Here is a 24,515-nt window from a genome sequence, read left to right on the forward strand (position 1 = left end):
ATGTGGGAAGAGGGTAACTGATTCTGGCTCCCCCAACAGGGAGGCTGGTGGGGAGAATCGGGAGTTTGATTTGGGGCGCTGTTAGGCCGTGTTGGGGCTCAGAAGGGCAGAGGGACAGGGCCAGAGCGCCCCCTGGTGGCAGGCAGAAGGGACAGATGAGACCACGTTGGATGAGATTTCTGCATCTTTACCTTTTTTCTAGGATTGTTTAGAGATAGGTGTTTGCCAGGTGCGTGGCTCCACAGATCTCGAAGGCCCTGGCAGGTGTCGGGGCCACAAACGGGGCTGGCTTCACCTCGCTGTGTAGGCCTGGCCTGCTGTTAACATCGTGCAGACTCAAGACTCCACCCTCACGTAAACCCTCCTGCAGCTGTTGCTACTTAAATTCGCCAAGCCGCTGATCCCGGGTGGCGGTGGAACGTGCCAGCAACAAGCTGATAAAGCCCCAGCTTTGGGTCCTGGGTCGCCCGAGCACACCCACCTCTGCCCACCCTGGCCTCTCCACTCCACTGCAGGGACAGTCCTTGGAAATGTCAGTATCCATGTGGATGGCCCGTCCCAACCCTGCCTCCTACTCCTTGCCAAGGGGCGTGTGTAGAAGGGGTCGTGGAAGAAGGTGGTTATGAAGCCAGAGTGTTTCCATGTGAGTACATCTGCCGACATATTGCCCAGCTCTTCCTCCCCTCTGCCGCGCGCCCACCAGCTCTTACCTCCGCTGTGTCACGTGCAGGCTTCTAAGGGGGGGTAGCACGGCTCAGGTGGAAGAGGCGAGCATCCCCTGAGCCTCCATAAAGGAACGCGTGTCCTCAGGGAGAGCTAACACGTGTTCTATTTGGTCGTAGGTGGAACAATTATATGTTAGGCAAAGTGTGACTGCTTGGATGTCTGAAATTTAGTGTCGTTTTCGGAGAGGCGCATGAGTGCTGAGCTGACGGGGTGGACTGTCCTTCCGGATAGTTCGGCCACAGACGCCTGAATTTCAAGGGACGGAAGGGAAGCAGGAGGTGCTGGCAGGTCCAGAAGTCCAGAACCTCCAGCTGCCGTGGGGTCTCCCCCGGCGCGGCCCCAGGACCGAGCGCGCCCTGGGGGCACCTGCTCCTCCCCGCTGACCCCGGGGCAGGCGGGGCACCGGAAAGTCCTGACCTCACGCCCCCTCCTCCTCGCCGGCCCGGCCGAGGCCCCAGGGTGGGCGAACCCGCGCCCCCGCGCATCTGCGGGCGTATTTTGGACGGGAGTGGACGATGTGAGGAGGGTCCGGTCAGGGTGGACCCCGCCCAACGGCCCTCCAGACGGAGCGCCCAAAACCCCGAGGTCCTCAGCGGGCGGGTCGTCACTCGGGCGCAGTGTCCGGGGGCAAATGGAACTGTGGCCTGTCAGGCGCCTCCGGTTGGATCCCTTCCCACCGGTAAGCCGCTGCCGGACCCGTTATAGGGCCAAGTCGCGCGGCCTTGGAGGACCGGCCGAGGCCCCGCCCAGCGGCCGGAAGAGGGCGCGCAGGGCCGCCCACTTCCGACTGGGAGACACGCCCACTTCCGGGCGGGCGTGGCGTGGTCGGCGTGCGCTGTCCGCCCGCCGGTCCATTCCGCTTACTTCCGTCCGTCCGTTGGTGCGGAGCGCGGAACCCGCAGGTGCAGGACGGGACGGGGCGCGCGACCAGGGATGGGCGGGTGTCTTGTTCTCCGGCTCGCGGGGCCGCCCCCGCCGCCCGCCCGGGCCTCAGTTACCCCAGCCGCTCCGCCCGGGACCGTGGGGTGGCGGCGGGGGCGGGGAGGTACCGGAGCCGCGATGCCCCACCCCGGCCCCTGGGACGGTTGGCCTCCGGGGCTGCGGCTTCTTTGCGTAACGCCCGCAGCCTGCGTTTCCTGCTGCCCAGGGTCGGGGGAAGGGTGCACAGAGGGACTCCTGTGTTGGGTCACGGGGCAGGCAGACCCTTTAGGCGCTCGCTAGCTCTTCGCGGGTTTGGGGCACGGCGGGAGCTGGGGTCTGTTTCCCCCCCAGGTAGGTGGGTGTGGGGCTGGGGTACCCAAACGTGCCCTCGTGCGACGTGCCGTCTTGCAGAGCCGCCGCACGCTCAGCCAGGCCGGATCGGAGCGGCCCCCATCATGGGCTGGGGAGCCGGCGGGAGTTGCACCCCGCGCCCGCCCATCCACCAGCAGCCGGCACCCGAAACCCGGGTGGTCGCTGTGGTGTTCCTCGGCCTCCTGCTGGACCTCCTGGCCTTCACCTTGCTGCTGCCCCTGCTGCCTGCGCTGCTGGAGAGCCACGGCCGTGCGCAGGTGAGCACCCCCGGTCCCGATGCCGCTTCACCCCCGATGGCTGTCCATTGCTCCAAGCCCCTCAGGGACTCCCCAGCCCGTCACACTTCCTTGTGCCCTAGGATCCTCTTTATGGCTCGTGGCAGCGCGGGGTGGACTGGTTTGCTTCAGCCATTGGGATGCCAGCCGAGAAGAGGTACAACAGCGTCCTGTTCGGAGGTATGGTTCTTGAGCCGGGGCTGGGGGCCCATTCGGATCCTGCCTTCCTGGTCCCTCCCTTCTCAGTCCCAGGTCTTGGTTCTCATATTCTCGCTCCTGGGTACTGTCTGTTCTTTCTCCAGGTGGGCGGTTTTGGGGCTGTCTCAGCTTAAGGTCCACGGCCTGGGGGTGCAGGGCCCAGCATGGTCCGACTCTTGGGGACTGGGCAGTGTGGTGACTGTAATCTCTGTGTCTTCCAGGTCTGATTGGTTCCATCTTCTGCTTCCTGCAGTTCCTGTCAGCGCCCCTCACGGGGGCCATCTCTGACTGCCTGGGGAGGCGCCCGGTGATGCTGCTGTCCCTGGTACGGGTGCCCACAGACGGGAGCTTCTTCCCGCCCACCAGCAGGGCCCCTCGTTGGCCCTCGTTGCCCCCTGGGGGTGGTGTTTGGGGGGGCAGTGGCTTCTGTGGCTAAGCGAGGCTGTGCCAGAGCTGCTCCTGCCACGGGGACGTTGGGAACACAAGTGGCCCTTGGATGCTGCAGAACGGGGCAGGGTCCCAGGGCACTGCTTGGGCTCGCTGGCCCCGCTGTGGGCTCCTCCTGGCCTCCAGTGACCATGCCTGCCCTTGGTCCCCGCCCTGAGGCAGGCAGGCCTGGCCACCTCGTATGCCGTGTGGGCCACTTCGAAGAGCTTTGCGGCCTTCCTGGCCTCCAGGATGATTGGGGGCATCAGCAAGGGGAACGTCAGCCTCTCCACCACCATTGTCGCCGACTTGGGCTCGTCTCCTGCCCGCAGCAGGGGCATGGTGAGTGCACTCTGGGGGGCTTAGCAGGTGGAGGGGCTCCGGGGCCTGGGTCTCCCTGCTTGGCTCAGGCAGTCTTCTCCCCAGGCAGTCATCGGGGTGGCCTTCTCTTTGGCCTTCACGCTGGGCCCCATGCTCGGCGCCTCCCTGCCTGTGGAGACGGCGCCCTGGTTGGCCCTGCTCTTCGCGGTCTCCGATCTGCTGTTCATCTGCTGCTTCTTGCCAGAGACGCTGCCCCCGGAGAAGCGGGTAAGGTGGGAGCCAGACAGGCACAGGGGCTCGCTTCCGGGGCCTGCGGGGAGGCCCGTCGCGGGCCCAGGTGCTGGGGAGGCCGAGCTGCCTGCTTCTGGTGTCCAGACGCTCTTGGGACCACAGTGCCTCCTGGGGCCCCTGCGTTCCCCAGACCCCCTACACCTCCAAAGCCTGGCAGGTAGACTGGGGGCCGGGCCTGCCAGGGCCTTGCAGGGGGCAGGGGCCAAGCAGGTTCGGGTCAAGCCCCCTCCCCCCAGGCTGCGAGGCCTGGGGACGCCACCAGCCTCGTCACAGGCTCCTCAATCCTGTCCCCTCCAGGCACCGTCCATCACGCTGGGCTTCCGAGCTGCTGTTGACCTGCTCAGCCCTCTGGCCCTGCTCTGCTTCTCAGCCGTGGCACGTGGCCCGGACCCGCCCACCGGAGTCAGTAAGGAGCAGGCCCCCCTCGTGAGGGTGGGGCTGTGGCTCCCTCGGGCTGCCCAGCGTCCCCCCGCCAGCTGCTCGGGGCCCCCTTTCCGCTGACGTGCCTTTCCGCTGCTCCGCAGGGCTGGGCAGCCTGCGCCTGCTGGGCCTGGTCTACTTCCTCTATCTTTTCCTGTTCTCGGGCCTGGAGTTCACGCTGAGCTTCCTCGTGCACCAGCGCTTCCAGTTCAGCAGGTGGGAGTGTGGGGCCCCTGCCAGGACCCTGCCTGGGCACGCCCTGCCCTCTCCCCATCCCGAGGCCCCGCAGCCCCGCTGCTTCAGGGCTGACTCCCACCTTGGCCTGTCCCCCGGGGCCCAGCCCGGGATCCCGGGGCGGGCGGTGCCTCGCGCCGAGGACGGGTGACGCACGGGCCGTCACCCAGGCTGCCTGGCTCTCCATGTGAGCAGCACGGGCGCAGCAGGGAAGGGGTGCTGACAGCTCGCCCCTCCCAGCCTAGAGCAGGGAAAGATGTTTTTCTTCATCGGCCTCACGATGGCCACCATCCAGGGCGCCTACGCCCGGCGGATCAGCCCTGGCGGGGAGATCGCAGCTGTGAAGCGGGTACGGGGGCTCCCCTGGGCGTGGGGGCAGGCGGCGCCCCGAGCTCTGCAGAGGCAGCGGGGTGGTCCTGAGACCAGCTGTGCCGCCCGCAGGCCATCCTGCTGCTCGTCCCCGCCTTCCTTCTCATCGGTTGGGGGCACACGCTGCCCGTGCTGGGCCTGGGGCTGCTGCTCTACTCCTTCGGTGAGTGGCCCTGCCCAGGCTGGCGGGGGTGCGGTCAGGGGCCGGCGGCCGGGAATCCTGGAGGGTCGCACCCCTGTCGGCCCCTCCTCCAGGCTGACGGGCGCCTCCCTGATGTCCCCTACCAGCCGCTGCCATCGTGGTGCCCTGCCTGTCCTCTGTGGTCGCCAGCTATGGTGAGAGGCCCTTCCCTTGCCTGAGGTCACCCTGGGTGGCCCACAAGCACCTGACGGCCTCTCCCCTTTCCCCCACAGGCTCTCCCGGGCAGAAGGGTGTGGTCATGGGCACGCTGCGAAGCTTGGGCGCCCTGGCCAGGGCTCTGGGGCCCATGGTGGCCGCCTCAGGTGAGGGCCGCGCGACAGCACTCGGGGCGTGCTAGGCGCTTGGAGAGGCCCCGCCAGGCCAGGGGGCTGCTGGCCCGAGCTGGAGGCCACACAGCCCCTGCTGGCGGCCTTGGTCCCAGCTACTGAACCCCTGGCTCAGCCCCACTGTCCTGTGGGCAGGGACCTGGGCGGGGACCGTCGCCATCACCCCCTGCTGTCTCCACAGCGTACTGGCTGGCCGGGGCGCAGGGCTGCTACACCGTGTGCGCGGGGCTCTTCCTGCTCCCCTTCTCCCTCCTGCGGAAGCTGAGACCGGCAGCAACGCTCAAGGCCGAGTAGCTGAGCCACGCCTACCCCAGAGCGGGGCAGCCAACGCAGGGAGTGGGAGGCCTGGGCCAGGACGGCTCCCCACTGCCCGCCTGACCCCTCCCTCCCCGCCCCCCAGCCTGGGGCGGCCCAGGACTCGCACTTGTGCCTGTGACACTCCTGTGTGGACCTGCCTGCTGGGATCAGACTCCGAAACCTTCCAGGCTTTCTGTTCACTTGTCTTTTATACTTAGTGACACACAGCGTTCAGCCAGGCCTCTGAATGACCAAATAAAGCAGCTGTTTTATACCCAGTGCCTTCCTCCAGTGCACAGCTCTGCCTCGACACACCCACTGCCCAGGGAGACCCCCCCAGGCACCAGGAGAAGCAGCTTGAGCTGAACACACATTACAGCTCCACGGTCCGGAAGAGCACGAGGCTTTGCCCAGGCCCGTTTCCCTCCCTTCTGCACTGTAGGGAGGGGTGGACAGGCAGATAAAGGGCTGCCCCTGCCCCCGCCCCGGGGTCAGCGCTTACCAGGTGGTACATGGGGGGTGTCCTGCACCCTGGCAGACTGGGGAGGAGCGACCCTTCCGCTTGCCCCCCCCCCCCCACCTCGCCTGGACCCTGCCCTCCGCGCCCTGTGGAAGAACAAGCGGGCACTGGGGCAGGGCACTTCCAGGTAGAGAGTCCTCCGTGGTCCAAAGTGACAAACTGCGTGGGATCTTTTTTTAGAACATAAGATAAACTTCTGAAGTCCTATTTTAAAGGAACAAAGAAAAGGAATTAAGATGCAAGACTGCTTCCCAAGTTTAGACAAGGAAACTGCTTAAAGAATTTTATTTGTGAGTAAAACATGTTACAGTGAAGAAAGGCTGTAGAAGTTGTCCTCCCGAGCCTGTGTCTGTATATGCAACTAAACTTCATGTTGTAATACAAAGAGTTAAACTACAAAAATGAAATTAAAGTCATTGCATACCTGGGGTCAGAAGAAGGGATGAAAGGAAGAGCCCATGGTTAACTGAGGTGCAGGGTGAGGGTGGAGAGCTCTACCACCATCTTGGCAATGGAACGATACACAGGAGAGAAGTGGCTTGCCTGCCAGTAAGCTCGAAGCAGAGGTCAGCGCCATGCAGCCGCTTCAGGTCCTGCCTGGGTGTCGAGTGTGTGGGACCTGAGCCCACGTCGGGCACTGGGTCCCCCGAGGGCCCCTCCCCCCTCCTGGGGACCTGTCTGGGAGACAGGCTGGCACTGGAGCTCCTGGGACAGGTCACTGTCGAAGAGACACCTGGCCACCCACTAGTTCCCACTAAGCAGCTAGCCGCTATCTTCCAGGGATGTGAGTGCAGTGAAATTCACCGTGGCGCTGGAGGGCAGGAGGTGGGCTCCACCAGTGACTGCACAGGGCGTCAGGTGGGACCCCTGGGGCCAACTCCTACCCCGAACTGCCTTCTGTCAAAGTGAGGGTACCCTCCAGGCCGAGCCGAGCCGCGGTTAAGAGCAGACCCCCCAGGACAGCGCGTGGAGCCCTGCTGCGCTCTGCCACAGGCCCTGGGGAGAAAACGAAGCACAACGCAGACCGTTCGCTCACAGTGTGTAGGGTGAACTGCAGACTTTCTGAAAGAACATCTAGAAAGCACTCTTCCCCTCCTGATGCACCTTCCCTATGACAGGGAATCGAGAGCCCCCAGTGAGTAAGGAACGGAGCCCCAAGTCTGGCTTTGGCCGCGGGGGGCCGGTGAGACCATGCATAGGTTACCTGGGTGTACACAGGCCCGTCCGCTGCTGGGACTGCCGGCTCAGCCCAAACCCACCTCTCAAAAAGTCCGCCACGGTGGCCTGGGCCATTGGCGGGGACACGAGTGTTCTCACAGGACCAAGGCTTTGTGTATCCGAACAAATGAGATCACTGAGCAGATAATGCCAGCAAGAAGCTACAGATGTGATGCAGTCACCCGAGACCTCGGGCTGAAGGGAGCCTAGCAGAGGTGGGCCGCGGATTACTTCACAAGAGAAGGACAGCAAGAGCGGTGGAGGCCAGAGCTGGCAGGGCCACCCCCGACCCAGCCAGAACCCGGACTTAGCTAAGCCCCTGGGGACAGCGTGTCCCCGAAGGGCTCATGAGATGGGCCGAGATGCTGGTCCCTGCAGGGCAGGGCTCAGAGGTGGACTCAGAGACCAAGTCTCCCCCAGCACCTGAGGCTGCCGGCCGGGCCGCTGCGCGCGCACAAGGTTAGCACCGGTCTCCGTGGGGATTCGGTCACGCCGCGAGGGGAGCGCTAGCTATGCAGGGGTGGGCCTTTTGCATTCCATTACACAAGAGGACAGGGCACAAGACACAATCGGGGACAGCCTGGTGGCATCGGTTTGTGCAGGAAGGGCCTTCAGGAGTCACTCCTTTTCTTGCTCTTCTTCAGGAAGGAGGGAGTGCGGAATTTCTTCTTCTTTTTGGAGGGGGACTTGCCCGGAGACCCATCACTGCCAGGGTCCACAGCAGCCCCCTCCTCGGCAGCCGGGGCGGCGGCCTCGTCAGCTGCCTGGGCTGTGACTGGCTCAGGGATGGCCGCTGAAGGGGACCTGGTGGGGCCTGCAGGGCCCCCGGCTTCACAAAGCCCCTCTTCCTCCTCCTCCTCCTCCTCCTCCAGTGTCGGGAAGCAGAGCGCTTCTGAAGGCTCCTCAGGGGACAGGTCAGGGAGAGTCTGCGTGAAGGTGGCGGCATCGCTGTTGTCTCCCGAAGCCGGCTCCTGCGGCAGGTCTGGGGGAGGGGTGGGAGAGGCGGGGTTAGAGGGCGACTGCCTGGACCTCCCAGGGGGATGGCCAGCGCCCTGCACCAAACAAGAGTGAGAAGCTGTCAGCAGGATCTACTCTGCTTCAGGCTGGCTGCAGCTTACAGTGCAAAACGGGGGCTCAACCTCAGGGTGGTTTTTAGCTCCTTCTCATGGACAACGTGCTGACAAAGCCAGACACCGTCCCAGGGCTTCGGTCCCCGGTCACAGAGACGGTGACGAAGGCAAGTGGAAACATTTTCAGTATTGCAACGTCTGCGCTAAACACCTGAACGCTTTTAAAGGACATGTGTTAGTAATCCTGAAATCAAGCCTAAATTTGTATCCACACCTGGTCTCCCCCAAGGAGACAACTATGTAAAGCTGCGGCAGCTGGTAGAAAACTACGAGCTGATTCCCAGACCAACATCAACACCAAACAAAGGCCATTTTAGGCTGGAGAGTTAAAAAAGAGATGAACGCTAAGGGAAGGGACAAAAAATTCAGCCCCCTTAACAATTTGAACATGGAAACATAAAAGAACCAAATGGAACTTACTTTAAAGAAACAGCCTGAGGACTGGTTTCTAACTGACCCTGGGGGAAACCAGTTTTGTAGATTTTTAAAAATAGTCCACCAAGGTACCAGCCACTGGCAGGTTAGGCAACAGCAAACCTTCAGTGCCTGGAAATCTAGCCAAACGCCCGGAGGTGACCAGAGGCTGGGCTGAGCTGCGGAGGCACGGCTGCACGGGACTGGGCGGGAGCAGTTAGGACTCACTCCGCGAAGCATGCAGAGGTGGCCTGTGGGTGCTCAGGGGAACTCTGACCATCTGACAAATGTCACGTTGGGAAAACAGCACTAAATGTCACTCTTCCACCCCCTCAAATTAAGCTTAAGCACCCAGTTTAAGCAGAGATCCAAACACATGCGACCCCCGTGCAGCAGGTGGCAAAATCCCAGCCTGAGTCTAGTTTAGACTTGTCTCGAAGGCTCAGCAGGACCACGTGGTCCTTCTGAAACTTCTGAGACCCAGAGTGCTTGGAGCAGTGCCACCTCGGCCCTGGGGGGACTCGAGGACAGGCTGCCCACCGCACAGCTCAGGGGGACCCAGCCCCTTCCAGGAAGGCCACTGCCCAGAATGGAGGAACTGGGTAGAAGAAGGGCCTTTGTTTTTATTTTGAATAAACAAAAAACAAAAATTAATAAGCAACAAAGAAGCAGAGGAATGAGGCAAAGCACAGGGAAATTCCAATTAAACAGCAGAGGGCCAGGCAGCAGGCGGTACTTACTATGGTAACAGGTACTCTTTAGCACATCCACCTCCTGTTTGTAACGCAGCCACAGGAAGAGAAAAGCACAGGTAGAGAATCTATGCATTCAGTCACAGCCATCGGGTTACAGAAGGAGAATGGCCAGGCCATTCTTGTGGACACAGAAAAGGGCAGGAGGTGGGCCACAGGCTCCCGACAGGCACGGGAAGCACAACGTACAAGACCGAGGGACAGACACGCAGGCCACACGTCACAGAAACACGGTGGGTGGTCTGGGAGGCCAGGGGAGGCGGGCACTCTCCACGGACTGGGAAATATGGCCAAAGAATGCAGCCCTGTGGCCCAGACACAACAGAGGACGTTTCCGGGGCTGATCCGAGCACAGGAAGGTTTAGGAAACGTGCAAGCAGTGGGCAAAACTGACATCGAGAATGAAGGCAGGTTCCGATCCCCAACGACTGTCCTCCCACCTGTGACGTCACGCTAACGAATCTGTGTGGCCTCAAGTTACCCCAGACAGAACCAACACGGGAGCGGAGGAGGCTGGGCAAGCTCAGAGCGGATGATGTACTGGTTTCCATGCAAACGCACTCGGCTGTTACGTGTCAGTTCAACTACTGCCACACTCAGCTGCTTTTCTTACACAAAGCCACGAAGTTCGGCCCCTCCTGGCGATGCCGCCCCGGGCGGCCGTGCACCACCCTCCCACACGGGGCAGCCGCACACCCACCTCCACCCCAGGGCTCACCTTCCTCCAGCTTGATGGGGGCGCTCGGGGGAGCGTGGGGGGCAGCAGGGGGCTCTGGAGGGCTCTCTTCTTTGTCTTCTCTAGTCTCGTCCAGATTCTCTGCAGGTGCACAGAGGGCGGAAAGAGCACGGTGAAGGCCTTTGGACACGGCGGCCCTCCCGCCCTGCCCATCGGGCTGCCTCGGGGAGGGCGGGGGGGCGGGGGCGCTGCTCAGGCCGCAAGCAAGAGCCCAAGAAGGGAAGGGCTCGCAGCCGCTGGCCTCAACCTTTTCCCCATCCCTACCCAAGAGGACAAAGGAAGCCACTCCTGACTGGGCTGTGGATCTCGGTTTGAGAATCTGCCAGAGCTGCCTCTGTGACGGGCTGTGACCCGTGACCCCCCGCCTGTCCTCTCCTGTCCTCTAGTGAGGGGCCCCTCCCCATGTCCTCACCATCCTGCCTCTCCCACTGCTGGGCAAGAGCCCAGGGTTCCAAGCACCCTCGCCCTACTTGCCACCTCAGGCAACATTACAGGAGTGTGACCTTGGTTTTAATTTGTTATTTAGAGCATTTTCTACCAATAATTTAAACTTGGCAGTTGTAACACGTATTTCTATTTTCTATAGTGAAGTATGCTAAGGACCAGAGGAAAAATTACAAGAACTAGGTAGGACTCAGGACCCAGAAGATTCCAAGTCCACCTCTCATTTAGGGAAAAATATATACCAGTATTATCTTAATGCCTTAAATCTCCTTCTCTCATTGAAACTTTTCATGTTAATAGCTTCGGACCAACTTGCCTCCCCAAGTCCCCCAAGCCTGCAGCTCCCTTCCTGAAGCCAGGTGTCTCTAAACAGAGGCATTCACACCTCCTGCCTGAGGGAACAAATTCCTTCAGCCGGAAAAGCAGCCAAAGGCCAGGGGCTTTCTTCCTCGTGCCTGAGGTGCTGCCTCGCAGACAGCCTGCGATCACTGCGGCACACACTGCCCGCCCCCCACGCCGTGCCCAGAGCCAGCACCAGTGCTGGGCAGGGCTTTCCTGGCAGTGGCCCCTGGCTGCCACTCCCACTGCTGACAGCTCTGTGATCGCACAGCATGATCACAGCTGTCCCCATGCACATCCACTCACTTGCTGTGACATCACTCCTCATGGAGCCTCACATATAGAGGAAATATTTGTATCTTGTGGTTTAACTCAAACAAACAAAAAAAAAAATCCAGGTTTCCCAGACACTGGAAGGGTCTGAGTCCAAAGGGAAGACACACATATATGTGCCCAGGAACTGGGATTAGGCTACAGGACCAATAGCTCAGGCCCACACACCAGTTCTTACTCTAAGGCAAGTAATTATGGCCACAGCTCAGACAGAGCTTTCTGCAGGGCTGCATGCGCCGCTCAGGAGATGATCAGAATCAGTGCTGTGACCAGAAGATCAGGCTCACTCTGAATCTATGTGCAGCAAGCCTTAATTTTAATGTATATATAACCAAGCGACAGGCAGTGATGGTGTAACACACTGAAAAACAATTCAGCAGCAGTTTTTTTGCACAACTCAAATTCCAATAGCAGCTATGTGATGCATTATGTAATCGGTCTAAAACAAGACTAAAAAAAAAGTTAAATTGGGGCAAATCAGAGGTTGCGTTTGAAGCAGGAATAGTTCCCAGGATGGTCCCCCATCGACCTGGAGGGTAACTGTGGGATTTCCATTCCAGGAGGGCTGCTCCCAAGAGGAAGAAGCGTGGTCCATACTAAGGTCCCGGGGACAGCAGCATGAACTTCCTGGAGGGGACGTCATGCCCCAGGGTCTTCGTGGTAACCAACCCAGGGCACTCAGGGACAGTGATTCAGACCCATGAGCCTTCGTGTCAGAGGCAGTGGGAGGCTGGCTTCTCTCTTAGTTCTCAAAATGTCTGGATGTGCTTTTAAAAACCTGAAGTATACACCACTGTAAAGCAATTATACCCCAATAAAGATGTTAAAAAAAAACCCTGAAGTTTGAAACAAGCTGCTCCCAGAGGTTCTGGCTCTCAGAGCCGTTTACTTTCCTTTGTTGTAAAATAGTCCCAACATGTTTTGCAAAAATATGACCTCCTATGTCAGTGAGCTACCGAGAGAAACAAAGGCTGCACCAGCATTGGCCACACCCTTCACAGGGTTTCGCTCGTCCCTGGGCCTGTGACCACGCCCAGCCAGGGAGCTCTCGGGCTTATGGAGGAAAGGAGTCCGTCAGAAAACTCCAAGCCGTGACTTCAGCTGAGATGAAGGTGGGAGGAGACTGCGTGCAGGGGCGCAGGTCACAGACCAGGGCCGGCCTCCGCCACACGCGGCCTTGTTCTTGGGAACAGACTGCTCTATTCCGCTCTCTCCGGGAGCAGAGCAGAATGTGCACGGAATGGCACGCTGCGCTTATCTTCCATGGCCACCTACAGTCGGCCCAGGACAGAGGAGCCCGCGGAGCACGTCCTCCTGCCTCCTCCTGCACCCAGGACCCACGGGGCTGCTCACCTTCAGGGCCCCTGTGCTTGCGCTCCACCGCTCTGCGGTAGTCGTCCAGCTCGCGGTCGGTGAGCGTGCTGAAGGGGTTGGGGCCCGTGGTGCTCACGATGACGTGGGGCTGGTACTCCTTCTCAATGATGGCCTTGGAGGCTGTCACCAGCTCGCCCTGCGGACAGAAAGGGACGGCTGGTCTACAAGAGCCCTGCCGCTCCAGGACTGTCCCTCCTCCCGGGCAAGGGTGGGGCAGGGCGCACACACATCCCTGAGAGGCCCTGAGGCTCAGGCTGAGCGGCAGCCTTCAGCAGTAGAAGACTGAGCAACACATGCAGCTGGGGAGAGACTCCTAGGAAAGTCCTTCAGATTTCAGAAGCAAAGGCACCAACGTGCAGATCTAGTGTGTAGAGCACCCCAGGGAGAGGCCCATCCCCTCACAGACAGACAGGGATGGATGGAAAAGGGGACTTTTAAAGTCGACTACCCTCCTCCCAAATGAGAAAACGTCATGACCACAACACTCAGATGGGTGTGCTCGGAAATGTGCTCATGCTCTAAGAGCACAGAGAAGTTCTGTCCTTTTGACTGTGCATTTGATTTGTAGCTAGATCCTGTTAACTTACCGCAAAACATTAAGAGGTAACAGAACGTCACAAAACACCAGCACTTGTCTGAGGAATTTGGAAAAGTGTAAGAATTTATACAAAAGAAAAAAGAAAGCTTAAGCAAAGCGAAGCACACAGGTGGCCCGGCCCTCGAGGAGGAGGCCAACGCAGCCAGGCCGCACAGGCAGGGAGCAGCGGGCAGCCCTCGGGCGCTACGCCCGCCCACCCTCGCCTGCCCAGCACAGCTCGGTGCCCCGCAGCCCGCCAGCTTGGCCCCCACACCCTCTGGGGCTCAGTTTTGAGAAAGTTAACCAGAACCCAAGCACATGCCCGTTACTTAATGAGAACTCCTGAAAGCCAGTGAAAACGGGAGAACCCACAATCATTTCGATGCCAGGCCTGGCCCGGCAGCGCTCTCCTCGGTGGGCGAACCCCAGAGGGAGAGGGCGTGCCAGCGACGTGCACGAGAGACAGGGCCAGGCCGAGTCCCAGGAAATTCAGCCCACCGGCCAACTGCTCCCCTGGGAACCTGGGCTGAGCAGTCACTGTCCAGCGACACGGACCCCAGGGGAGAGAAGGAAAAGGCTGAAATCCGCAGCCTGTGCCCAGAGAGCCTCGAGATCGGAAGTCAGCTGCCTAGATGGGGAGGGGCTCCTTCTGAGCGGGCCCGACCCCAGGTCGACCGGCTTTTCCTTCAGAAGTAGCCCAGCCTCCCCGGACAGGCATCGGATCCTCGTCTGCCACGAGTTAGCTCTGTGGCCTAAGACAAGCGCCTTCCTGTCCATGGGCCTGTTTTACAGGCCTCAAGAGGGGCCTGCCGGGCTGACCACAGCTAAGACGTGCTGAGCACTAACATTCTAGGATCTACGGCAACTAGGGAACTGCGTTTGCATCCTGGTATCACCGCCAGTAAAATGAGATGGAGATTCGAGCTTTCAAAGAAATGTTTACATCACTTAAATCAAATGTTCAGTCAACTGCCACGGAGATGCCCTGTGGTCGAGCAAGGTCCTTTCTGTCTGGAACACCTGGCCCTCGAGGTGCAGCATGGCCGGCTCCTGCCCCCACCAGCAGGGAGCTCCCTCCTCCAGATTCCTCAGCCGAGGGCCGAGCTGCCTTCCAGACCAGCTCTTAACAGATACAGGGACACAGGGACCCTGCTATTCTGGAGGGAAGGAGACACAGATACGCTTGAGATGCAGAGGGACGCAGGCCCGCTGTGGAGCAACCGAGGCCGAGAAACCAGGACGCGCAGCGGCTGCTCCCGCCAGCAGGCCCCGCGGAGACTCTCGCTGCTGCCGTCACTTGGAGCCACCACCACGGGCTCTAAGCAGGACAGACGCCCAGCAACTACGTCTGCCCCGACTGACACCACCTGTGTGGGATAACAGCTCCAGCTCCAAAGCTGTGCAAATCTGGTCTAGTGCCCTGACCTCTCTGAGCATCAGGTTTTCACCTGTAAAACCTACTCAGGTTTGAATTTACACTCCAGGTGCCGGGCCACACACACACTAGATGCTCAACACCAAGTGCACCAGGCGAGTCCACAAGCTGGGCCGCAGGCCTCCTTGCATTTCTACCATGCGGCAGGCGGCTGCAGGCACACGCACCAACAGGGACGCTTACGCTACACAAATCGCACAAGAGTTCTCCCCCGCGCTGGACAACTTTCGGCGTAGACTTTCCCACCCTGGTCTCTAACGACTCGATTCAGTCGTGATGAGGTCCAGAGGGCTGCATGCTGGCTTGTGCGGCACTGGAGCCAAGCGCGCCTGCAGCAGGGCTCAGCGTTCCTTTCAGAACCGGAGTGTCGGGGTGTGGCTGGCGACGCACTGCCCCTCCTCCGTCAGAAGACACCCCCTGCCCTGTGTGAACAGCTATCACCATGAGGGAGAGATGGAGGCAAAGCAAAGTCCTTCCAGAAAAGCCCCAACTTCCCGAGTCCCAAACACCTGTTCCTCAAGTTCTCAAACGGGCAGCAAGTATCCATACACTTGCCTTACCGGAAAGAGGACGCGTTTAGGACATTAACAAGCCCAGTCCTTCCCTGGTCGAGTTAGAACTCAACTCGCCAGCAAGCAGTACCATCTTCCAGGAGTAACGCCATCTGCACTTGAGGTCCACACGAAAGGACGTGGACACAGACCCAGCCCAGGACGCTGGTGGAGTCAAAGCACACTCTCACCGCTGGAGGGAGACACCCGCCGCGGGAAGAAGACCAAGGCTGCGAACGCGAGCGCCAGGAGGATGGGGGAGGAAAACCAGGGACAGAAGCCTGTGTCTGGGGATGTCGACATCCCCCCAGCTGGGAGCAGTCTCCTCGGCTAACCTCACCGGACACGGCACTCACAGCGGCACGCCGCTCAGATCTGCTGCGGGGAGGACGCCGCAATCTCCACGAGTCTCACTCCCACAGACTCTCAACTTCCCAGCCAGGCGTGAGGGGGGCCCTACGTATACCTCTTCGGGAAGCGGTCGCAGGTGACTGTGACGCGCCCCCAAATCCGAACACCACTCGGCAGAGCGAGAGCCAGACTGTAACTGGAGCCACGAGAGCTCCCTCCAGTGCAGCTCCCCGGCCCACCCTGCATACAGCCCTCACAGCAGCACGCAGAAACCACCAAGTGCAGTGTAATGCCGGAGAGACTGCACAGCAATGGCTAGGAATTTGGCTCGAGCCCACAAAGCTGGAGGTGGTTTGGGGCTTTCACAGTAAGCACCCTGGGGTCATGGACTCAACACACTTGGACGCATCTGAGAGAAAGAATTATGAACTAACAAGATCACAACAGCTTCTGGTCCAAAGGAGCAACATGAGAAACAAGCACCAGGGGTAAGAAGCCATCTTTCTCCCCTGCTCTGAGCAGTTCCTCTAAGAATGGCAGCTGGAAGTACTCTCTAAGGACAAGGAAAAATGGGGCCCACTGAATTAATATATAAATGTGCAAGAAAATTTTATCAGCAGGGCTTCCAGACAGGAATATAGGATCATTAGTGCAAATCTGATTTCTCTGGCAATGGGAACATTGATAAAATCATATTTGCCTCTCACTGGGGGTGTATTAATCGAAAGAGACCCTGAAAATTCCCTTTGAACACAGGGTACACACCACTAAGACACTCAGCCACGTGGGCAGCCACTCTGGCTCTGCACATCAGCAGCCTGAGTGTGTAGAGGGTTTCCTTCCACCTGGGCAAGTTACACCAGATACATTTTCCACCTACTGTACATGTCAGGCACCCACGTACAGAGAGAAATTACAATTCTGGGTTTCAAATTTTCGTAAGTATTTCTTCCCCCTTGCAACATTTAAAACAATCTAGGTTTTTTTTATTTTCTATTTTTTTAAGGTAAAAATACATTTCCTCAACAAGGGCTGGCAAAGACTGTCCTGTTTCATTTCCCATCCCTCTGAAACGACGTCTTTCAATCCTACAACCTCTGACTGCCACGCTCATTTCACCCGCGGTCACAGCTGAGAAGCGAAGGCGGTAGGTCTCGCGGGGGAGCTGACACGCTCGTGGCCCACCCGTGAGCCTTCTGCAGTTGGCACCTTGGAAAAGGCAAGCTCCTCAATCCCCAAAGCATGCACCAGCCAAAGTCACATGCAGAACTTCAGAAACATCCCTAAGGTCAGCCATTTCTCAGCACAACGTAAAAATGCTAAAAATTGTAAAAATAACCTCATACAAAATGCTGTATTTAAAGAAGCAGAACAGAACCTTTTGGACGATCTCACAAATAACTGAGAGATCCGTTTAAAGCTCCTGCGGTACCTAAGACAATACCTAGCGAGAGCAACGGGTGGGGGTGGGGGGGGGTAAAGAGCAGGGTGTGCCGACAGGTAGCTGAGGACGGGGCGGTGAGTACCTTTCTAAAAGAGACAGACTTAGCGGGACTAAAGGTCTGCTCTGTACGCTCGAGCCCTTCGATTGTTTCCGTACAGTCAGAGAGGGGCGCGTCCTGCAACAGTAAACTGAGTCGTCAGAGCCCACCAGGCCCGGCTGTGGAACATCAACGAGAGCACAGGATGGAGCCAGCTGAGAGCATGCAGCGGGACAGCCGTCCACAGCGATGCAGCGGTGATGGCGGTGCAACGTGCAAACACGGGCCACAGAACCAGGACCACAGCTGGCCAACGTCAGAAAATGCAACAACAATCACCAACCCCGGTGAGTCATGTTTAAAACATTCGGTGGCAACTTCATTTTCAGAGATAACTACTTACACAATTATCTTCAATGTGCCATGAGGTACAATCCTTTTACAGAAATGCGTGTAAATGTGGACCACATTTACAGGAACCCTCTGCACTTTTCCCCAAGCAGCACTTTGTTGTGGACAGCAATCTATACAAGAACCAAAGTCCACGACACCCACCCTCTTCCAGCGTTGTACACAGTTCACCGCTAACACCGGGCGAACCCAGGCCCTGAGCCAGGCATGCACGATGTGGAGCTGGGCTGGAGGGGGACACGGCCCTGGGCATGCTTATGCTTGGTCTACCACTCAAGGAAAAGTGGCTGGGTTACTTCTTATCATGAAGACTTTGAACAAAGAAAACTGGTTGCCTAGGACACTTACCTCATAGTCATTCTCTCCCAACTTAAGAATAATTTTGGAGCAGGCAGTCATTAGAGCCACCACCCACTACCGTCAGAGACATTCTGAGCTCTCACCTGGACGAGGCTCCTGTCCATCACTACACCACACAACACCTGGGACTGGGGGCCCGCGGTCTTAATGTCCTGTAGGTTCTGCTCTCGAATCTGAGGATGGCAAGAAGGGAAACACACATCAACAGTACAGAGAAACCTCGCTGTGGCTGAAAGTCACCGTTTGTGCTCTTGGGCCCCCAGCACAAGCTGCTATTCTGTTCTGCCCTGCACCCCATGGGTCCTGCGTGACCACCGTGCCCGCTTAACGGTGCTGGTCCAGCCCGATTAGTAATTCATGGGTCTGAGGAGATGGAGGGCCCCTTCCAGATGACTTCGGCAGGCACAGACCTCACTGAACTCACTAACTTGAGGGGAGGCACCCCCTGTGTGCCCATCTTTTAGTGACACTGTGAACACTGGTGGATCTCATGTTCCAATATACCAAACGTTCTAACTCTTCAAATGAACCCTGCAAGGCAGGGGGCAAAGGCTGTTCTTGCCAGGAACAGGCTCTGCACCTTCAATTCTGCCCTGCTATGTGAGCAGGTGCTGGTTCAACAACGAGGGCCAAAGCGTCTGCTGCTCACGCACTGCCACTGCACTTCGTCAGCACGGCAGCAAAGCAGTGTGAAGGGAGGACCTCGGCAGTCACGTGGTGGCAGCAGAGGTCCTCCTGGAGCTACACCCTCTCCCCCTGCAGCCGCAGGCCTCCTGCCCCACCCAGGGCTGCCTCCTCCCGCACACATGTCAGCTTCCACCGATTGCTGGTGGCAGTCAGTGCACACCTTGTTCCTCATCTCCTGGACCTCTTTTGGGTTGGTGTTCAGTGGGACGAACAGGTTGGGGACGGCAGAGGCGGGAGTCCTGTGTCCATCCTCTTTAGTCCACTGTAATAGCAAGGACAGTTGAAAAGTCAGAATCGTGACAACAGTAAGTGACACCACAGCATCCAGTCTGTCCAACTCCTCTCACATCTGGTCATGCACTGAACTTCACAGAGAGTGAACCAATGACCACACCGCCTGGGTCACTGCAGTGGCTGGAAACCAGTAATGCTGGAAGCCAGAGCTGTGACTGACTGGCAAGTGCCAGCCAGAGTGCCCAGCTGACATCTAGGGCGCGACACGGGCTGACGACAGAGCTATGCCCCATGACTCCCTCGGACAAGCCGTGGGGGACCCTTCAGAGCACACTGGTTCACCACTCTGAGAGTCCTCAACACCAAAGCCAGCTGGAAGCATGAGATGACAGGGTCATGAGAAGCGGTGTGATGCTGCTGTCCAGGTGAGGGGAGACTCTGTGCGGTGAGGCAAGAGTGGGCATCACCAAAGTTTTGCATTAAAATAAACTACCGCACCAGAATGTACTGTTTGCGTAGCTATTTCAACCCAAGAAGATTACTGTGTGAAGACTTATACAGTAGCTACCTGCGGAGGAGTTTGGTGATGTCAAACACTTTATATAATTAATACTTTTGAGTGTTACAAAAATGTCCCAAACGAACTTAAAGCGCTCATGAACCCTTCCTGGAAGGCTGTTTTAGACACCAGTGCGTGTTATATCAGCATGCTGCACCTTTCATGCGTACTTTTTTTTCGGACCTCCAATCAAGTATGAGATTTTTAATCAAATTCTAATTCTTAGGCATGAGTAGGCACTGAACACTAAAACAAGCCCATCGTAGAGAGCAAATGTTATGCCTTTCAGAATATTTTCAAGAGGCAATAAGATAGCCATAAACCGAGACTTTAAAGAAAGCAGCAAAACCGTCCAATGCTGGGCCGCTGTGAAGGCAGCGTGGGATGGGCATGAGCTGCGAGATACTCACTGACGCTTTATCTCCTCAGATAGAAATAACTCCAGCTTCTTATTAAAAATAATTTTTAGTTAAAACATTAAAACAACAACCTCAGAAGCTTGAACAAGTTTGAAAACTTAAGAATAATTATTATAAATTAATATACCAACCTGAAAACAGCGCATGGAATTCGTATTACTCCAGAACAGTAAGAAACAAATTTAGAAGTTGAACAAAGTCTCCCCTTCAATGTACACAGTGACTAAAATACCTAAAGCAATTTAATATTTTTTTCAAGCTAATAGTAAATAAGGCTCAAAGCTGCTGCTACACATACACTTTGGAAAAATTCATCACAGCAATTCAGCACTACGTATGTATGTGGTCGGCAGAAGTTGTTTTTAGGCCCACTCCCTTTAACAAGTGAAATAAGTTACAAACTAAACAAATAAAATGAAAAAAGAGAATACGGGACAGAGGGGGAGAGGAAGTGGGTGAGAGGGAGCAGGAAAGGGGAGACGGGCTCAGACACCGACCGACCCCGGCCATATTCACGCAGAGTCTCTGCCACGTGACACATTTCCTTAGGAGCACAGAGGCTGTCTCAACAACTGTGCATCAGGAAAACACCAGAACCACCTGGGGAAGACAGAACTTATTTCTTTTAAATAAATCTATAAAGCAAAAGCACTGTTACAAGGGAAACAGGAAGGCCCGCTTTGCTTACTTGGTGTCCTGTTTCAGCACAACTAGGCTGATCTCTCCTCAACTCCTATGGAACTAATCATGCAGAGACACGTGCGTCCCAGCCTCCGTCTCTTCACAAGAGGCTCCACTGAGGGCCTCTCCTACTCTGATGCAGGGGCCAGTGGCCTGTCCAGGTCTAGCACTGCCCAGGGACGTCTGGGCACCAGACGGCAAAGTAGCGTTCAGGGCAGCGTTACTCCTGACACGAAGCTCGCCTCAGCGCCTGTCGCTGGTGCCTGCGGATAGCCTGGCTGCACTTGGGTCATGCCACACCCAGCAGGAGTCAGAAGACTCTCCACTATGGCCGTCTACTCACATGCAACAGTCCATGCAGAAAGTAGCTGGCTGAGAGCGTTCGGAGGCTTTGGGACAGCAAACAGGGGAGGAGGCTAACGAGAAAGGACGAGGGTCAGCTGAGAAGATGCCCACGAGCCACGAGGGAAAACTGCTTAAGAAAACACTAAGACTTTAAAGAACAGACTTAAGTTAGTGACTTAATGAAACAGCTGAGTTTACGACATTAAAGTAAGAGGTTATGCTTCACCCATCTTTTTGTCCTGAAGTATTAAAGAGTCTTCAAATACAATTTGAACTGAATGACAGCTCCTACTTTTAGGTTAATCCATGTAAGTTATGTAGCATTTTTGCTGTGTACGGAGTTAGGTAATGCTGGAATGACTGCAGAGGAACAACATATCTTAAGCAGTTTCAAGCAGACAGTATTACTTGAATTATATCTGATGCGAAAGCGGGTCTGGGTTCAGGCTAAGGAAGGTTACTGGGGAAGGCTCGCCCAGCCCCGGGTCAGAGGGCCAGGTTCCCAAAGCCTCCGAAGCCCCAGCTGCCAGACGTGCTCTACATCATCTAACTATGAACAGTAAGTAGGCACAGACCAAGCAGTTGGTAATACAGCTTGGCACGCAGACACCGGACGAGAGAGACTGCAGCAAGGGTTTCACGTGATCGTGTGTAATGTTCGTCCACACCTTAGTCTTCGACTTGGGACTGCTTCCGTTCTGCCCTTCCTCAGAAGCATCGTCACCCCGGCCAGAGTTCAGCCATCTTGTCTTCTCTCGTTGCTGCTTCTGAAAACTGTGTCTGAGAGGAGAGCAAGTGCCCGAATCACCGTCACTCGCAAAGGGGTAACCTGTGACACTGGCAGGAACCTCCACGTCGCTGTATTTTTTAGATTTCTCTCTCAGAGCAGGGTATCGATAAGGGTAGCCAGTTCTGTAACCCTAGGGGCCAGAGAGAGAGACACAGTCAATATTTCAGATCTGAAAACAAGAGTTTCACTTTGGAAAATCGTGTGGAAATATCTACAAAAGCTGACTATATGCACACCCTATGTACATGCACGCCCAGGAGAAACGCAAATATGTTCACCAAAAGACAGGTATGGAAATGCTAACAGCGGCACTATTCCCAAAGCCCCAAGTAGAAAAACCCGAAGTCCATCAACAGTAGAATGGATGAACGGTGGTGTATTCACACAGCAGAGCATGACACGGCAATGAGAATATTACTAGGACAAAATGTGGGTGAATCTTCACAAATACGGTATTGAGTGAAAGAAACCAAATGTGAGAGAATATACTGTATGATTCCATTTATAAAAAGTAAAAAAGAGGCAAAACCAATCTTTGCTGTTAGAAGGATGCATAGCAGTCACCCTTGGGATGGGGTAAGAGACTCAAAGGGGGATACGAGGTTCTGAGGTGCTGGTATTGTTTTCTGATATGGGTGCTGGTTACACAGTGTGTTCAGTTTTTAAAAATAAACTGAACACTTAAACAGGTACTCTCTCCTATTCATATACATATACATATATATATATGTATATGTATATATATATATATATATCAACAAAAATTTAAAATTTAAAAGACCAGGGTTTACTTGCTGCTGGTTATAGTATAAGTTATATTAATCAGCCTACTTAACATTTTTTTTTAACCTGTTAAGTCACAGTGAAAATCTTTCAGGAAGACCAAACAAGTACACCTCATGACAAATGGTACCTGGAGAAATTACTTTACTTCTGAACATAACAATATCTGCATTAACCTTCAACCCTGTTTCACGACCATTTGCTGTGCTTTAAAACACCTGCCCGACTAATTCCCGCCTCTGTAACGGCACTGAGCCCACCGTGCTGACCCACCTGCGTGCTAATAGCCCACAGACAGCATCTCCAAGGCAAGGATGATGTCTCACTCATCCTTCCTCTCCAGAGCTGAGCATTCAGAAGCTGTGACGGACAGACATTACAGTGGCCCCCCGAAGGCCCCCACCTCCTGTAAAGCCCTTCCCCTGCAGTGTGAGGGGAACCAGCGACCTGCTTCAAACCAGCAGAACTGGGCAAAGGTGATGGGATATGTTACATAAGAGTGTAGCACCCGTCTTGAGAAAGTCTCTCTGCCCATCGCTGGCTCTGAAGAAGCAAGCTGCCATGACTCCTGAGCTGTAAGGACATGAATTCTGCCCATGATGTGAGGAGTTTGGAATTGGATCCTCCACCAGTAGAGCCTTCTGATGAGAACCCAGCCCAGGCCAACACCCTGACTGCTGCCTTGTGAGACCCTAAGCCAAGGACCGAGCTCAGCTGTGCCTGGACTCCTGACCCATAGTTTCATACCTCGACCAGGTCACTTATGGCAGCTTCACAATGAATGACAAGAGAATTAAGATTTGAAAGGATTACACAGGGCTAGTCACGTAGGGTGAGTCAGTGGCGGCGCTCTACTTGCCAAGTACTGTAGAAGCATTCCTCTCAATTCGGGAGTTCTCCCCCTCTGGGTGATTGCCCTCTGTGGGGGGTCACCACCTTTATTACCAATCATTCCCTTAATACATTCAAAAAAGGGTGGTAATAACCCCTGAATGGAGTTGGTTGTTGTTTTGTTTACTCTTGTTTCGTAACTACCCTCAGGAAGACAGGTAAATGTCTGCACTGGCAACTTCTCCATTTATGAACATGCTTTGCTGAAGAATAATAAAAGATAACCACTCAGCTATAAAGACTATCTTCAGAAAAATACAGTTCTTATTAACTGAAGTGTCCTCTTGCTGAGAGAGCTGGGACTCTTGAGTAATCTTCATGACTTCAGAATAAACCATCCAGGACATCACATAATTTTATTCTGAGGGGGGATGGGCTTTTTCTTTATTCTTCTCCTTTAAATGCCAAACCAAAATCAGAAGCAATACTCAGCCCTCAGACCTCCTATATGGCTTATAGTTAAAAATATGGATTCATCCCTTCTTTGAGAAGCTGGAATGATATCCTGATCGGGAAACAAACTAGCATTTCTTCTGACTTTCTATGTCAGAAATGTTCATGGACTTTATATGACCTACTCCTTATAGTGTGAGAACCCTCAACTATTCTCTACCCTACTCAATTATTAGCAAACACATACAGTTGATCAGAATGTTAAATTAAAACAGGGACTAGCATCAGTGACCGCCATCCAACTTTACTTCTTATAAACCACACAGCCTTCTAATGTCAGAAATAACCTGTGCATGTTAAGCGCACTGAATAAAACACCCTTCCTGTCATCTCGCTTATTAATCTTTCATCCTTTATATTCCTCCCCTATCAAACTGGAGTCACTAATTTTAATTCTCTCTCTCTCCACCTTCCAGAATGTACTGAGTGCACAAGATGTGGCAGGCTGGTGTTCCTGATTTTTATTCCTCCCTCCCGCTCCCCGCCTTTTAGGTATAAGCGCAGTGAACGTCAAAGTATTTGCTAAGAGGACAGAAGAAGGGCCAGTAAGCCTGGGTCACCCCAGCGTTCCTCACCTTGCCGGGCCCCTTGGGGTATCGGACTCCGGATACAGATGCCTGAGCGATCACCACCCACTCTCAAACCTTCTCCGGGTGTGACCTCCCTGAGACTGCACTGTCCTGGCCTGCCTCTTTCAGCGTCTCGGTGGGCTTTCTTCCTCTTGGCTGCTTCCCTGGAAGCAGTCCCGGCTCACGCGCCCCCTCCGCCCTGCAGCTGCCTTCGTGCTCCGTCAGTGCACACGTCACAGGTGCCGGACTGCATCCGGGACTTGTTTGTCCATTTCCCTGACTAGGCCATGAACTCCCTGA

General features: G+C 56.0%; 2 protein-coding genes across 16 annotated transcripts in view; one reads left to right on the forward strand and one right to left on the reverse strand.

Annotated features, from left to right (window-relative positions):
• The first annotated feature begins 1,490 nt into the window (after nt 1-1,490).
• Nucleotides 1,491-5,657, forward strand: MFSD10 (major facilitator superfamily domain containing 10). Of its 3 annotated transcripts, XM_004265167.4 has the most exons (13): nt 1,491-1,628; nt 2,059-2,276; nt 2,378-2,474; nt 2,714-2,817; nt 3,102-3,260; nt 3,345-3,506; nt 3,828-3,936; nt 4,055-4,166; nt 4,425-4,533; nt 4,626-4,716; nt 4,842-4,889; nt 4,968-5,057; nt 5,263-5,657. In XM_004265167.4, exons 2-13 carry the CDS (start codon nt 2,103-2,105, stop codon nt 5,373-5,375), a joined length of 1,368 nt encoding a protein of 455 aa, XP_004265215.1. In that variant the 5' UTR covers nt 1,491-1,628; nt 2,059-2,102; the 3' UTR covers nt 5,376-5,657. The 3 variants fall into 3 exon arrangements, with proteins under 3 accessions (XP_004265215.1, XP_049565223.1, XP_049565224.1); XM_049709266.1 differs by lacking the exons at nt 1,491-1,628; nt 4,842-4,889 and having other exon boundaries at nt 1,999-2,276; XM_049709267.1 differs by lacking the exons at nt 1,491-1,628; nt 4,968-5,057; nt 5,263-5,657 and having other exon boundaries at nt 1,999-2,276; nt 4,809-4,895.
• Nucleotides 5,658-6,166: 509 nt separating this feature from the next.
• The window catches only part of ADD1 (adducin 1), a 76,481-nt gene continuing 58,132 nt past the window's right edge, over nt 6,167-24,515 (reverse strand). For 4 of the 13 annotated variants that reach the window (XM_033419559.2, XM_033419558.2, XM_033419554.2 and 1 more), the window contains 7 exons: nt 21,305-21,649; nt 18,652-18,753; nt 17,888-17,977; nt 17,079-17,171; nt 12,618-12,774; nt 10,131-10,229; nt 6,167-8,098 (listed from right to left, as the gene is read on the reverse strand). In XM_033419559.2, the coding sequence (XP_033275450.2) occupies nt 7,728-8,098; nt 10,131-10,229; nt 12,618-12,774; nt 17,079-17,171; nt 17,888-17,977; nt 18,652-18,753; nt 21,305-21,649 (1,257 nt within the window). In that variant the 3' untranslated portion in view covers nt 6,167-7,727. Of the gene's footprint in view, nt 8,099-9,399; nt 9,435-10,130; nt 10,230-12,617; nt 12,775-17,078; nt 17,172-17,887; nt 17,978-18,651; nt 18,754-21,304; nt 21,650-24,515 lie in introns of those variants that run through there. The other 9 variants (XM_033419560.2, XM_033419556.2, XM_033419563.2 and 6 more) reach the window with 9 other exon arrangements.

Source organism: Orcinus orca, chromosome 4 (genome assembly GCF_937001465.1).
Source record: "Orcinus orca chromosome 4, mOrcOrc1.1, whole genome shotgun sequence".
Taxonomy (NCBI): Eukaryota; Metazoa; Chordata; class Mammalia; order Artiodactyla; family Delphinidae; genus Orcinus; species Orcinus orca.